The sequence below is a fragment of the Wolffia australiana genome, chromosome 3 (assembly GCF_029677425.1).
Source record: "Wolffia australiana isolate 7733 chromosome 3, ASM2967742v1".
NCBI lineage: Eukaryota > Viridiplantae > Streptophyta > Magnoliopsida > Alismatales > Araceae > Wolffia > Wolffia australiana.
The window spans coordinates 5,058,148-5,073,713 of record NC_135837.1 but is presented as its reverse complement, the minus strand read 5'-3'; the positions used below and the strand labels follow the sequence as shown (position 1 = coordinate 5,073,713).

The following is a 15,566-nucleotide window of genomic DNA, read 5'->3' as shown; positions in this document are numbered from 1 at the left end:
AGAAGAGAGGCATTCTAGAGAGAGAGAAAGGGAGAGAGAGACATTCTAGAGAGAGAGAGAAGAGAAGAAGGGAACGAGCAGGGAAATGAGAGAAAACTCACAGAATCGGATATGAAAGCGCGGTCGGGGTCGTCGACGTCGGAGTCAAGGAACAAGGCCACTCTTTCTCTCTCTAGAACGCCTCTCTTTCTCTCTCTAGAACACCTCTCTCCCTTTCTCTCTCTCTCTCTCTCTAGAATGCTTCTCTCTCTCTAGAACGCCTCTGTTTCTCTCTCTAGAATGCCTCTCTCTCTCTCTTATCAGAAAACACCTGGCAGGTGGAATCCCTGTTATGACGTGGAATCCATCGTGGCTGCCAGGTGGATTCCGCCAGGTCAAAATCTGGCCGGAAATCCACCTGGTAGCCACGATGGATTCCACATCATCACCGGGATATGTTGTCGTCGACTTAGCGAGTTTGGGATATACCGTGCAAAAAAAAAAGTTTAGAATAAGTCTCAGATTTTTGATACAGTTTGGGATATCTCGTGCTATTAACCCTTCTTTATATTGTTGGCAAGGGATGACTCTCCCAGTGTCGTCCTTATTTCATATTTTCTCTCTCCTATCCCATATTTAGCAGCTTAAATATTGAGAGTAGGAAACTTCCCAAAGCCTATTTTTCCTTATGAAAACTATAATAAGTTGATATAGAGTTCTGTTCTGAAACTTTTTCCCTGGACAAATCCATACGCTGTACATAATTCTGTATTTTAGTAAATAAACAGATTTTTTTCACAGCCAACTAGAAAACCATCAACAGCTGATGACTGCTCCAGTATTTTAAGAACTCTATCACCCTCTCTACCTCCACGTCCACAACTTCTATTTAATTACTGTCCCAGTGCTAACTTTTATCACATTTTCTAGGGCAAATAGTCCCATATATCCCATGTTTTTAAAAAGGTCCGCGATCTATCCCAGGTTTTTTTTTCTCGCAATCTATCCCCAGTTTTTTAAAAGTTCCGCAATCTATCTCCATTTTTTCAAAAGTTCCGCAATCTATCTCCATTTTTTCAAAAGTTCCGCAATCTATCTCCATTTTTTCAAAAGTTCCGCAATTGATCCCAGGTTTTTTCTGACGCTGACGTGGCGTCCAACGCGGACAGCGAAGTGGGAAGCTGGGCTGACCGTAATAGATGTGGCATCTAAGTCGGACGCCACGTCAGCGTCGGAAAAAAATCAATAACTCATCATCTTCGATCGGAAATCGTCGGGGAAAAAACCCTTTTCATCTCTCCGGCGATCTCGACGAGCAATCCATTCAAGAGCAAAAGGATCGATCCCGAAGAAGCGTCTCTGCAAAACTGGTATTTGTCTTCCGCAATTTTCCTTTTCTTCCACGAATTTATTCTTCTTCCGCAATTTTCTTCTTCCGCAAATGGGTATGAGAGAGAGATGGTGGCGGATGCTGTAAAATTGCAGCATATGGGTTTTTGGGTGCCTCTCTTTCTCTAGGTTCTTGGAGGAAATTTTCAGACACGTAGTTTCTCTCTCCTCATTTTTCTCTCATTCTCTCTCCAAGTTTTGCGGAAAGAGAGAGAAAGCGGGGAAGAGAGACCGCGGAGAGAGAGAGAGAGAGACTGATCGCGGAGAGGGAGAGGGAGGGAGAGAGAGAGACCGCAGAGAGAGAGAGAGAGAGAGAGAGAGAGAGAGAGAGAGAGAGAGAGAGAGAGAGAGAGATCACGGAAGAGAGAGAAAGAGGGGAAGAGAGATCGCGGAAGAGAGAGAGAGAGACTGATCGGGGAGAGAGAGAGGGAGGGAGAGAGAGACCGCAGAGAGAGAGAGAGAGAAGGGGAGAGAGAGAGAGAGATCACGGAGAGAGAGAGAGGGGGGGGAGAGAGAGGGAGACCCGGAGAGAATTAGAGAGAGATCGCGGGAGAGAGTGAGAAGGTGATAGCGGAAGAGAGAGAGAGAGAGAGAGATCGCGGAGGGAGAGAGAGAGAGAGTAGGGTTTTCTCCCGACGATGACGTGGCGTCCGACTTGGATGCCACGTCTATTACGGTCAGCCCAGTTGCCCACTTGGGTCAGCCACGTCATCGTCGGCATAACCTGGGATAGATCACGGAACTTTTAGAAAACCTGGGATAGATCGCAGAATAAAATAAACCTGGGGTAGATGGTAGAACTTTTTAAAAACCCGGGATAGATGGCGGACCTTTTTAAAAACCCGGGATATAGGGCATTTTCTATTTCTCAACCAATCTACCAGTGGAATTATGGGATAAACGATCAAATTAAATATCAAGAAAGAAGACGGAATATTACCTTAGAACTCATATCCATAACTTTTTCAAAATGGTTATTCATTAAACACGTACGCCAAAGGGATCAATCAATTCATATCTGAACAGGAGAATTTATAATCTGTCAGCCAAAAACATCACATTTATAATTTTTTTCGGAATAATGGGCTGCGCTATGAGTTTAAAAAAAAAGAAAAAGAAAAGAAGAGCGGATCAAGTGGACAAAAGTCAAAGGAGGCTGCTCATTACACTTACAGTTCATGCAATCGAAGTCCGTTTGGAGACAAATTTTTGTAGCAGAAAACGTTAAATTTCTGTTCGTTGGGCCATCCGCCTGACAAACGCAGGCGCGCCGGGCCTGCTGAATACAACCCCCATCCATTGGAATTGTCTAGAGAGAGAAGTAGAGATAGAGAGAGAAATAGAGAGAGACAGACCGATCAGGCTCCAGTGGCGTACAGGCGGGTCCACTCCTTTGCTGGATTGGATGCAGCATAAGGCAGCCGTCAGAGGGGAAGATAATGATCATTGAGAGAGAATAAAGAGAGACAGCCAGAGAGAGAGAGAGAGAGAGAGAGAGAATTATAGGGAAGAGAGTGCGTCAGTAGGCGAGAGAGAGTCTGTGGGCGAAAGAGAGAGAGAGTTAGAGGGAGAGAGAGAGAGAGAGATAGTCAGTGGCCGCGAGAGGGAGTCTGTGGGCGAGAGAGAGATAGTCACTGGGCGAGAGAGAGAAAGAGAAAGAGAGAGATAGTCACTGGGTACGAGAGAGAGTCTATGGGCGCGAGAGAGAGATAGCCCGTGGGCGAAAGAGAGAGAGAGAGAGAGAGTCACTGGGAGAGAGAGAAAGAGAGTCAGGGGGAGAGAGAGAGAGAGAGAGAGAGAGAGCCCGTGGGCGAGAGAAAGAGAATCACTGGGCGAGAGAGAGAGTTTTAGAGGGAGAGTGACAGTCCGTAAGCGATAGAGAGAGTTAGAGGGGGAGAGAGAGAGTCACAGGGGAGGAGAGAGGATGGGAGGGAGAGAGTGTCAAATGTCAATGCGAGAGAGAGAAAGAGAGGGAGAGAGACTCAATAGGCGACAGAGAGGTAGAGGGAGAGAGTCAATGAAGAGAGAGAGAGAGGGAGGGAGAGAGAGTCACTGGGTTAGAGAGAGAGACAGAGAGCCAATGAACAAGAGAGAGAGAGAGAGAGGGAGGGAGAGAGAGTCGCTGGGTGAGAGAGAGAGAGACAATGAACAAGAGAGAGAGAGAGCGAGGGAGAGAGAGTCAATGGGCGACAGAGAGGGAGAGAGAAAGCGAGGGAGAGAGAGTCAATGGGCGACAGAGAGGGAGAGAGAGAGCCAATGAACAAGAGAGAGAGAGGGTCAATGAACGAGAGAGAGGGAGAGAGAGAGATAGTCAATGAACAAGAGAGAGAGAGAGAGGGTCAATGAACGAGAGAGAGGGAGAGAGAGAGATAGTCAATGAACAAGAGTGAAAAAGAGGGTCAATGAACGAGAGAGAGGGAGAGAGAGAGATAGTCAATGAACAAGAGTGAAAAAGAGGGTCAATGAACGAGAGAGAGGGAGAGAGAGAGAGAGAGTCAATGAACAAGGGAGAGAGAGAGAGAGTCAAAGAACGAGAGAGAGAGAGAGAGAGAGAGAGTCAATGAACAAGAGAGAGAGAGAGGGTCAATGAAGAGAGAGAGGGGGAGAGAGAGAGAGTCAATGAACAAGAGAGAGAGAGAGAGGGGCAATGAACGAGAGAGAGGGCGAGAGAGAGAGAGAGAGAGAGGGTCAATGAACGTGAGAGAGGGAGAGAGAGAGAGAGCGCGAGAGAGTCAATGGAAGACAGAGAGGGATAGAGTCAATGAACAAGAGAGAGAGAGATTGAGAGAGTGTCAATGGGAGAGGGAGTCATTGGGCGACAGAGAGGGAGAGAGAGAGTCAATGAAAGAGAGAGAGAGAGGGAGGGAGAGAGAGCCAATGGGCGACAGAGAGGGGGAGGGAGAGAGTGTCAATGGGCGACAGAGAGGGGGGGGGAGAGTCAATGAACAAGAGAGAGAGGGAGAGAGTGTCAATGGGCAACAGAGAGAGAATTAGAGAGAGAGAGAGAGAGAGTGGGAGGGGGAGAGAAAATTACTGCGCGCGCGAGAGAGAGAGTTAGGAGAGCGGGAGAGAGTCACTGTGGGCGAGAGAAATAGAGTCAGAGGGAGAGAGAGAGAGAGAGCGAGTCAGTGAGAGAGAGAAAACACAGACCGGTTTGTACGGAATAGAGTGCTCTTTGAGAAAGAAAGAAAGAGAGAGAGAGAGAGTTCATACCGGTTGGAAAGAAAGAAAATGATATTTGAGAGAGAGAAAGAGAGGGGGAGAGAGAGAGAGATGAAGAGAATAATCTTCGCGAGAGAAAACGCACCAGTTTCCACAGCCTCGACCTCGTTGGTCTTCCAGTGCTTGGCGATGTTCTCAGAGAGCGGATCATCCGGGTTCGGCGCGCTCAACAGGGCTTGAATGCTGCTCGACCACTCTTTCATCAGCCACCACTAATCCCAACATCAACCGCAACATACCACTAAAGACGACAATCATAACCGCTAATCACGATCATCATCATCAAGATAAACCTGAGAAGGACGGTCCGGATCTGAAGGGCCGGACTCCACTTGTCCTTGAGAATGTCCAGGCAGATTCTTCCGAGCTGCATCGCCCAAAAAGAATTTGATTTGTTATTACGAATTTCGAGTCCTTTATTCAAATATTTTTAATGCGAGATAATCAGGAATTTTCTCTATTTCCACCTCGGCGTGCCTTTTAGTAGTCCTCCGCGCAATTGATAAAATTGGCTATATTAAATACAAGATAATGGGGGGAAATTTACCTTGTCGATGTTCGGATGGTATATCTTTGTCAGGAAACGGACCTATGCGAAGCACAAAAACCAGAAATTATAATCAGACATAGCATAAATAATTGCCCCAATCACACCCTCCCTCTCTCTTTTTCTCTCCACTCGTCAAATAACAACGATTATCCCATGATATCTCTCTCTCACCTAAAGAACATCTGCATATTAACACTCTTGTCACTTGAAAATGATAATATAAGGCATGATATCGCATGATTTCTCTCACTCATTCTCTCTCTTTTAAGTGATTAGCAAGTTATTATTCTTGTCACATGAAGATGATGATAACCAAGGCATAATCTCTCTCTCTCTCTCTCAAAACAAAAAATATGCCTGAAAATTTGTTATCGCGGTGTAAATTTTACTCCGATGAATGAGTGCACAATGAAGTGAAACTCTACCGCAATTGGTCACACCTTGGGGGCTGCCATCGGGTACTCCTCCGGCAAGAACAGTTCCAGCTTGAACACACCTCCTAAGGATATTTAAAAAAAAGTAACATAAGTTTAACTACCGCAAAAAAAAACGGATAAGAATCGAAGTTTGAATTATCAATATAAACATAGAGACAGGATCCCAGACGGGTATCCTTTCATCTTGATATCAAACAAACACAGAATTTCCCTTTAACAATTAAGAGACTAGACTAGAGAGAGAGAGAGAGAGAGATGGATGTAGAGAGATGGGAAGAGGATGAATATTCCCTTTGACGATTAGGAGATAAATACTGAGATGACCCATTTTTTAACTTTTAAAAGTAATTATTCCATTGTATGATGGTACAAATAAAATACAATTTCACTGTGATACGTAAGAGCAACATTTCACCGCGATACTATAATATTATTATGAAAAAAAGGAGAGTCAAAATTATTCACTTTACAATCTAACAACACAGAGCATAACAAAAAAGAAGAAAATAACATATAAATAACTCAAATACTTTATAGAATAAACTTAACTATTGACTAATTGATTGAAGGAATTCAAACATAATCACATTTCTGACAAACATAAACCAAGATAGAGCGGTGATTGAGAGGAAACTCCCTCTCCCTAGAGTCTGGGGACTCTGCTTAGATCTCACACTCAGCCCTTGATATCTTACAGAATTATCATTACTTGATCGATGTTACCAAGCGGACCATGATTGGATATAGGTCTAGAAATCTAACAAATACAACACTGGTGCCTTATGATGTGGTCCTATACCCCAAGGTAGTGTTCGCCGTCCCGATATCCGTTATCAGACAACCGATATCCGGAAAAAAATGGGACGGTTCCAGATATCGGGCGATATCCATCTATCAGGGGTTGACGGATATCGGTACCGGATATCGGGGGGTGAGGACGACGAACGGTATCGGATACCAGATATCGGTTTTCTGATATCTGGATGTCGGAGACAGATACCGGATATCGGAAAACCGATATCGGATGTCGACCACAATATTTGAATTCGAAATATATTCAATGCCCCTCATTATGTAGTGTGCAATTTTTTTTTCTTCCATATGGGATAACAGGATTCAAAGTTAACGTAAACTCTGGATCCAGTTATCCCACATGGGAGATTTTAGAAACTTTTACTAGTATATATTAAACGATGTTGAGATATATTATAATAATAGCTATTCCTCTGCGAAATGTGAGATGCTAGCTGTCCGAAATGTTAGGAGAGAAAAATGTGGCTTTAATGTGCGTTTCATATTTTTTAGAGAGAGAGAGAGGCATGAAAAGCTAGAGCGAGCGGGAGAGAACGAGAGAGAGAACAAGAGCGAACGAAAGAGGGATAGAGAGAGAGAACAAGAGGAAGAGAGAGCGAACAGGTGAGAGAGAGAGAGTGTGTTAAATAATTCGATGCGGATATCGAAAACCGATATCCGGTACCGTCATCTGCCCCCCTGAGACGGAGACAGATGCCGGTATTGGACGGATACCGGTATCGGATATCGGCACTGTAGCAACCGATATCAGATACTGTTATTCGGCATCCAGATATCGAAAAAACCGGATACCGGAAATTGCCTTTCCGGTATCCAGTACAGCATCCGTCCCGATACCGGCATCCGGTACCGGTATCAGGACGGGCAAACACTAACCCAAGGGTATCTTTAGCCAATTAGGGGCATTTTAGTCATTTGGTGTCATGGGTAAGGTTGCTCCTTTCCCTTTAAATACTTGTAGCTTTCCATTTAGGGGGTTAATCAAGAATCAAGGTAGGTTTGCCGCTCGGCTCACTGCCTCGGTCCTGTCCCCTCAAACATCCAGTGATTCACAACATCCTGCGATCGCCTCACCAGTTCTTGTCACTGCGATCGTCAACCATTCACTGCCTCATCAGGCGGCTCGTCCCCACCACACCTCTAACTCCTCCATCAACCTTACCTTTTCCACCTTCCCCAACAATAATCTAATTCAAGATTTGTATCACCTTACAACTGTAGACATTTCATAATATGGGTTATTTAAAACAGAGGTTACGGAAAATTTGAGACAGAATGCTAAATATTTTTTCTCCGGTGCCTATCCACATTGCCTCATTTAAAACATAACCAGCTCGAAATCCCACCATCATGATCCGATTATTAACAAAAGACATTCAGGAAAATCCATCAGGGGTCGATTAAAGACTAACGAAATTCTTCACCAAATCAAAGTGTCTTCAATTATTCGTCAGATAATATGGAAAGACTAAGGATCCCGCAGCATGATTTATTTCCAATTCCAAATCATAGACACTCGAGAGGTGATCTCCGGAACCAAGCCCTGAGACAATTCCCACTTAGGAAACGTATTTCTATGATTGTTCATCGGCAAAGGGAACTGAACATTACACGATGAATAATAGAATATTGGACACAAAGATCATAGAAAACAAGCGGAGTATCCAACAACAACTTATTAAATCATTCAAAACTAGAAAAATTTCAATGGAACAGGAATATCACAAAACGCAAGTCAGAAAATAAGATCCAGACGTTTTCACGGGCTGGCATCAAATTCCTCGAGTGGTTCAGAAGACTCAATAAAAATATAAATGAAGAGTTCCAAGAAGAAAAAAAGTGAATGTCATTGAGGGCCAAAATTCTAACCTTATCAACGATCAGAACAGCACTCAACCATTGAAAAGCTGGAGGTTAATGATCATACTATTCTACTCTACCTCTGAGCGATAAATTAAGTTTTAATTTCTCAAAACAACACGATACAACTCACCGATACCTTTCTTATCGCCTATATTAGACGCAAGAAAATGCATGTAAATACAAAGATACGGGGAATTACTAGGGGAAATAATGGAGGAACAGTGTTTGAAATCTGCAGCAATTTCCGAGAGGCCAGCACAATTTTCGTGGAGATCACAAGAATAATTATAATTGGAGAATGAAAACTTACAAAAACCTACGATCCCGATCATAGTTACCTTCATAAGGAGACTGCGTTGGCCCAAGAATCATGACGTTGAAGTAACGCATATTATCTTCCGATGGAGAAGCACTAATTCCCGGCGCTAAAACGTTCCATGAAACATATCAAAAAAAATCAACGAAAAAAAACAAGAAATGAAGAAAAAATCCAAGATGAACCGATCTTTTCCAGAGAGTGCTTCAGGCCTGATCGAAGCTGATGAATTACCTGGTTCGCTGAGAAGACGTTGAGTTTCCTATCAGATCGCGTCACCAAAAAAAAGCTACGTTAGCAAACAGCAACAATAATCGATCATCGACAGCCGTCCAGATTACGAACAAAGAATTAAGAAAAAAATACAACATATCGGCACCAAATAACATCATGATAGGCGGATCAGACGCGGAAACGACAGCGTAGGGATCACCTTGATGATCCGGCGAGGGAGATTGCTGTTCGCCATTGATTGTAGCACAAACTCCACCTAGGGTTTCGTCAAACTATCGTCTTCTTCTCTCTTGCTTGTCCACTATGACGCGTTCTTCTCAGATCTGAACGACTTTATTGGTAACTTCACCGCATTAAATCTTTTACGTTTCTAATGGGCCGGGCCACAGTTTCACAAGAAAGCCCAATATCTTTCATTATAACATTAACTTTATGCCAGCTCATTTAACTTCTATACATTAACATATGAGGAAACTCAAATCTTATTGTATGTTGCGCATGGCCCGGCCCTTTCGGTCATCGTCATCACCGTCATCATCGTCATCGTCGTCGTCGTTGTCGTCGTCTTCGTCGTAGTCATCGTCGTCTTCGTCGTCGTCGTCGTCATCGTCGTCGTCGACATTATCGTTAGTGATGGCGATGGCGTTGACGGGGTTGGCAAAAATGACGCTTCATATGACGACGACTATGTCTATGACAGGTGATAAAATTAGGGAACGGCATGTCCCAAACAAGACGTACAGAACATGACATGATGGATGACGGTAGGTGACAGAGGTAATAGTGACATAAAATTTGTCATGTTTCCCATCCCGTCGTGAGTCACTTTGATGAAAAATGTCAAGGAATTGATATAGCAATGCCATGTGGTAAGATCTCAACCGTCGAAAGTGAATCTGATGGATTTTCGTCCATCCCTTACCATCCATCATCTGATACCTCTCGTCCGTTCGTCCGGAGACGAATTGCCTTCCCGGTTTTCATCCTACTTTGTGGTCGGGACGATTTTTTCATCATGCGATGAAAAAATGTCATGTCTGCGTCCCTGCACTATATTCACAACAGCTAGTGGGCCGAAGTGGTTAACGATGTCTAGGGATTTGTATGTCCAGACGACGACGAGTATGTCTACAGACAAGTGATGAAGTTAGGGAAAGGCATGTCCCGAACAAGAAGTGAAGAGCATGACAGGACGGATGACAGTAGGTGACTAATGGAATAGTGACGTAAAGTTTGTCATGTTTCCCATCCCGTTGTACGTCGCAAAGTTTTGAGAATATTTATGACAGTTGTGTCAAATGTCACAGGCCCTTACAACCCGACCTTGTTCATTCACCGGATGGCGTCCTCGTCAAGGTCATAGGAGCAATCCCTAGACATCATACATGACACAAGTCCTCTCTTTCTCTGTCCCTCTCTCTCTTCTTCTCTCCGTCTCTTTCTTTCTCTCTCTCTCTATACGTCTCATCTTTCTCTATCCTATCTCTCTTTCTTTCTTTTTTTTTCTCTCTTTCTCTCCCTTTCTCTATCACGTACTCTCATCTCGTGTGTGCGTGTCTCTCTCTGTTTCTCTCTTTATCTACTGTACTCTCTCTCCCTGTTTATCTCTTGCAGTCTCTCTCTTTGTCTGTCTCTCAGTCTCTCTTTCTCTGCGTCTCTCTCTTTGTCTCTATTTTCTCTCTAGCTCTCTATTGTTCTATCTCCCTCTCTCTCTCTCTAGCTCTCTCTCCGTCTCTGTTTTTTAATCTCATTCTTTAGCTCTCTCTTGGTTTCTCTCGCTGTCTCTATTTTTCTATCTTCTTCACTAGCTCTCTATTGGTCTTTCTCTCTGTCTCTATTTTTCTATCTTCTTCTCTATCTCTCTCTTGGTCATTCTCTCAGTCTCTGTTTTTATATCTCCTTCTCTTGCGCTATCTGGGTCTCTCCGTCTCTGTGTTTTATATCTCCTTCTCTAGCTCTCTCTTGGTCTCTCTCTGTCCCTGTTTTCTATCTCCCTCTCCAGCTCTCTCTCTTGGTCTCTCTTCCTCTCATACTCTCTCTCTTTAATTGATTAGAAATCTATCACCACCATCATCCATGACAGATGTCCCATCACATCACTGTCCCAGACCCTCCGTCACCGTCACATTATCTGTCACCAGCATTCCGTCACGTCATCCGTCACACCTTGTTGAACTGACGTGACCTGCCGCAAGACGAAGTCAGACCCTCTCTCTGCCGCATTCACTATTTCTCAAAATTATTTACTCCAAATTTATATGATCTTGAGAATTAAAAGATGGTTTTTGTAAACAAAAAAATACACACTACTAGCTCGCCATTTGTGACCAGGTATCATCGTCATCGTCGTAGGTCAACGGACGACGGACGGCGGACGACGAGGACGCCATTACCCCCGTGCATAACAGACTGGACGGAATCGATAGTCCGTCATCCGTCAATAGACGAATGGCGATTTCGTCAACGTCATCGGTACGGCAAATACTATATAATAGATGTTTGGCAGGGAAGAGATGGAAAGCAATGCGAAGAGAAATCCATGGCCACCGAGAAACAGCGCGAGAATTTGGTCTTCCTGGCGAAGCTCGCCGAGCAGGCGGAGCGATATGAAGGTCAGATCTCGAATCTGAACAGTCGATGCTCTCCGATTCCTTGATTTTCGGTAAAATCGAATTTTTTTCATCGGCATTGAGATAATCTTTCGATGTTGCCCGCAGAGATGGTGGAATTCCTGAATTCTCTGGTGAAATTGAACGTGGATCTGACCGTGGAAGAGCGAAACTTGTTCTCCGTGGGCTATAAGAATCTTGTCGGTGCTCGGCGGGCCTCGTGGAGGATTCTGTCGTCGATTGAGCAGAAGGAAGAGGCGAAGGGGAATGTGAAGAATTCTAGAAGAATCAACGACTACAGGCTCAAAGTGGAAGCCGATTTGTCGCGGATCTGCCGAGAGATTATCTCGGTTCTTGATCAGCACCTCATTCCTTCATCGTCTGCTGGAGAATCTTCGGTTTTTTATTATAAAATGTGACGCTTTGTTTAAATTATTTTCTGAGTTAGGTTAATTTATCTTAGATTTTCCCTAAAAAAAATGGTGGCATCGCAGGAAGGGAGATTACTTGCGCTACCTTGCCGAATTTATGACTGGAAACCCAAGAAAGGAAGCAGCTGAACAGTCGATGAAGGCTTACGAGGTCTTAAATTTGGATATTTACTTGCATTTCAAAATAGATATTCTCGTTCATTTATCTTTTATTTGGGTTCGGAAAATTGATTTCTTGGACAATGCTTGGTGGATTGCGCTTTGATGGTTTATAGTATGATTATCTGTTGATATTTGTGTACCTTTGAGAACAAATATCAGTTGATATTTTGCATGGAAGGCTTTCTGAATTTCCTACTGCGAGAGTTGCTTTAATCGCCTTTCTCTCTCTGAATTTGCACTGGAATTCTGGTACTTTCCCCTCGAGATTTAACTCTGAATGGAAGGTTTGTATCTCACACCTTAAAGAAATACAAAGCAGACAGAAGAGCGGTTGAATGTCATACTCGGCAATTTATGTTTGAAGGCAATAGCTGTAGAATTACATTTCCATACTAAAACTTCCTGCTACTCTATAAAGCTCATGGTAAATTGTTGGAGGCAACTCCTCGATTGCAGAAGATACTCTTTTTGTCTTTCGAAACTTCCACAACATTATCTAATCGATCGATATGCATTTAGACTAATGGCACCATGACTCAGTGGTATTTGTTATTCTAGCCCGCGAGGGGCATTTGGTCTTTTTTTTCCCATTCAAATCTCTGGTGCCCTCTCCTTAGGAGGGAAATCCAGAGTATGTTATTCATCTCCCTCGTCTCTTCGTCCCTAGTCCCAGTCCTTCCCCATCCTTGACCGCTCAATCATCTCCTGTCTCCCTTTCTTGGTAGGAACCCGCTTCAAGGTTCTAGTCATGGCACGGACCGATTATTTTTTCTATATTAGTGTCTTCTTTTCTTTTCTATATCAAAGTTCTCGGATTTTTTTAAACCTGAGTGATGGGACTTTGAAAACAGAACGTAGCGCGTTCTGACTAAACCTTTTGCAGGCTGCTACGTCCGCCGCTTCTGCAGACTTAAGTCCTACGCATCCCGTTAGATTGGGCCTGGCATTGAACTTCTCTGTGTTTTACTATGAGATCCTCAATTCACCCGAAAGGTACGGAGAAATAAAAAAATTATTTATTTTCAGTTGAAGTTATTTCATGTCATTGAAATCTGTTAATGTTTCAGAGCGTGTCAACTGGCTAAACAAGCGTTTGACGAAGCCATCTCTGAGCTGGACTCGCTTAGCGAGGAGTCTTACAAGGACAGCACTCTGATAATGCAACTTTTGAGAGACAACCTCACTCTGTGGACATCCGATATTAATGAAGATGGAGGTAAAATTTCAATGTGATTTGAGACATACTTTATTCTCTGTAATCGGATCTTGTGAATTTCTTTCTCATACAAATCTCAAAATGATATACAGAAATCTCAGCATAAGCTGCGGTCCGTGCATCTATGGATCATAATATTTTAATTAAAATTATTTTAATATTCTCGTCTCATTCCATTTCCTTCTCTGCAGAAGACATAATGAAGGAGGATGAGCAGTGAACCCGGTTCGATGAATCAGAATGCGCAAATGACCTTTCTATCCTTATGGGGATTTCTTTGGTATGAATTTCCAGAGGAAAGCTTCTCATCAAACATGAATCAGATGATTCTTCAGCTTCCTCTCGTCTAAGTTTTTGTATTTCTGATATTTATTTTCTTCCTTTGTTTGGAAATATATTTTCAAGTGTTTAAAGCAATTTTATGTTCAAGTACGCTTAATTGCAGTACTTCGATCAATATCAAGCCAAAGATAAGGTGGGAAATCAATACCTTTGAAATTATGGACATTGAATCTCGTCCCTAAACTTTTCATAATGATCAATTTTCTTATTGAAATAAATTCCAGAGATCGAGAAATTTGATTGGTAGCATTGGGGTTCGTTGATTTATGGATTAGTAGTTATTCTGAAGTTCTTTAAAGAGTTGATGTTTAGAATTTAAATTCGCTGTTAAGAAAATACTTATGGGTTTCAGAAAAATAGTTTTCTATCTGAATGAGATAACCTCGAGACTGTTCCTGTAAAAAAACATTTAGGAAAGTTTACTTTGTCCTCTTATAAACCATTATTCTCACCTGATGTATTGATCTTACATTCTAAAATTTGAATGTTTTGTAAAAGAAATATTTAAAGTGTTTTTTTTCTACATTTATGAGATTTTCAGAAAAAATCTATCATTTCAAACTATCAATTAACATTTTGAACCATTTTTATATTAATTCAAGGTGGCCCAGGCATCTCAAGGAAACCATATTGAGACAAAAATAAGTAAACTAGCATCCCAAGAAAATCATCACCCAAATATTCACGATGCCTATCTTAACAAATGCCATTGAATCATATGATCACCATCTTGTACATCATCCTTGTCGTCGTCATCATCTTCTGAATAATAAAATGGACAATTCAGTTCATCAGTGTTTCCATTTTCTGTGATATGCAGTCTTTTAAAGCAGCAATATGTTATCCCATTGATTTTCTACTGAGGCCAAACTAGAAACTAAGATCACCATTGCCAAAGTTTTTCTTACGTATAATAGCCAGAAAAAATTGATTTTCATCATTTTTAGACAATTGAGTATTGGAAAGGAGGAAAGCAATTTACTCAGAGAAACAAGCAAACTGTAATATTTACAAATATATATATGTATGTAAGAGGGAAAGAGAGGGAAGACAGATGGATACTGAACACATACTGAAGTCATCAAATGGTCCAGTTAAAATCAAAACCCCTCGTAACCTTCAATCAGAAATGAGGTCCAAAAAAAACGCTTGTTTTCTCATTATTTGTTATGTATTAAGTGATTATTTCATCATATTTGCAGAATATACAAATTCGGAACAAAACTTGAATGAATGATAACTTGTCCCATCTATTTAGATCTATGGACCACCCCATAACAATCCAAAGACTATTGGAGGCATTAATTTACATGAAAATGAATAAACCGCCAAAGAAATTCAAGCATGTAAAACAAGTAAAAGCAAATGGTGATTGGCTTAGGTAAGTCAAAATCACCTTGTTAACTTAATCACTGAGGATAAAATGCATAATCATTCAAACCCGATGAATCAAGCAGAAGTCCTAGAAAATAGAATCATTTCCAAGGCTTGGGTATATAATTCAACTATAGATTTGAAATGTGTACTTAGGAAGATTGAGCCACAGTATGGCTTGTGTGTTGTTGGCTTTGTACCTTTGTGTGGTGGCATATGACACTTCAAACATTACTGTGTGGGGAAAAAAATCATATCATGTGAATTGGGAAAAAGAATTCAATTATCAATGGCCAAGGGGAAAACAGCAAGCCTCTGAAATTGGATTGATAAACTATGCTCAACCAAAGTTGTATTTAAAAATTAGAACAATCATCATTATACATGAACACAACATACAAAATCTATAAACTACATGTTTGAGACACATATCAAACTCCATTGACAAAAGATCCAATCTTTTTTATGAACAACAAATTTAATAAATATTCACATGAACAGGTAACATTTAGCATAGTATAGATTGGTTAGACTTATTCATCATCATTCAATAGCCGAGACTATCCAATTATTATAGACAACTAAGTGAGTAATCCCATATAGATCTAGCTAAGTCTCATGGTCCACAT

At 42.0% G+C, this 15,566-nt stretch overlaps 2 protein-coding genes across 7 annotated transcripts; one reads left to right on the top strand and one right to left on the bottom strand.

The window, feature by feature from the left end:
* Positions 1 to 1,032: 1,032 nt before the first annotated feature.
* Positions 1,033 to 9,154, bottom strand: LOC144700722 (ubiquitin-conjugating enzyme E2 36). 6 transcript variants are annotated; one of them, XR_013580830.1, is made up of 11 exons: positions 9,003 to 9,153; positions 8,804 to 8,831; positions 8,592 to 8,678; positions 5,581 to 5,639; positions 5,138 to 5,179; positions 4,884 to 4,957; positions 4,676 to 4,773; positions 2,724 to 2,764; positions 2,542 to 2,644; positions 2,309 to 2,407; positions 1,033 to 2,092 (listed from the first exon to the last, which is right to left on the bottom strand). XR_013580830.1 is itself a non-coding variant. In XM_078572198.1 (9 exons), exons 1-8 carry the CDS (start codon positions 9,036 to 9,038, stop codon positions 2,727 to 2,729), a joined length of 462 nt encoding a protein of 153 aa, XP_078428324.1. In that variant the 5' UTR covers positions 9,039 to 9,154; the 3' UTR covers positions 2,505 to 2,647; positions 2,724 to 2,726. The 6 variants fall into 6 exon arrangements, 2 of the variants coding, with proteins under 2 accessions (XP_078428324.1, XP_078428323.1); XR_013580829.1 differs by having other exon boundaries at positions 2,309 to 2,386; XR_013580831.1 differs by lacking the exon at positions 1,033 to 2,092 and having other exon boundaries at positions 2,305 to 2,386; positions 2,542 to 2,647; positions 9,003 to 9,154.
* Positions 9,155 to 11,296: 2,142 nt separating this feature from the next.
* On the top strand, positions 11,297 to 13,653 carry LOC144700721 (14-3-3-like protein D). Its single transcript, XM_078572196.1, has 6 exons — positions 11,297 to 11,415; positions 11,521 to 11,827; positions 11,907 to 11,994; positions 12,889 to 12,998; positions 13,073 to 13,221; positions 13,413 to 13,653. Exons 1-6 carry the CDS (start codon positions 11,343 to 11,345, stop codon positions 13,439 to 13,441), a joined length of 756 nt encoding a protein of 251 aa, XP_078428322.1. The 5' UTR covers positions 11,297 to 11,342; the 3' UTR covers positions 13,442 to 13,653.
* The last annotated feature ends 1,913 nt before the right edge of the window (positions 13,654 to 15,566 follow it).

Excerpts from the sequence above, each read along its gene's own strand:
- LOC144700722 (XM_078572198.1), bottom strand. The coding sequence starts at position 9,038 with ATGGCGAACAGCAATCTCCCTCGCCGGATCATCAAG. Across the intron at positions 4,958-5,137 it reads ACCATCCGAACATCGACAAG|CTCGGAAGAATCTGCCTGGA; the intron begins GTAAATTTCCCC and ends TGGGCGATGCAG. Across the intron at positions 4,774-4,883 it reads ATCCGGACCGTCCTTCTCAG|CATTCAAGCCCTGTTGAGCG; the intron begins GTTTATCTTGAT and ends GTGGTCGAGCAG.
- LOC144700721 (XM_078572196.1), top strand. The coding sequence starts at position 11,343 with ATGGCCACCGAGAAACAGCGCGAGAATTTGGTCTTCCTGGCGAAGCTC. Across the intron at positions 11,995-12,888 it reads AGTCGATGAAGGCTTACGAG|GCTGCTACGTCCGCCGCTTC; the intron begins GTCTTAAATTTG and ends AACCTTTTGCAG. Across the intron at positions 12,999-13,072 it reads ATCCTCAATTCACCCGAAAG|AGCGTGTCAACTGGCTAAAC; the intron begins GTACGGAGAAAT and ends TTAATGTTTCAG.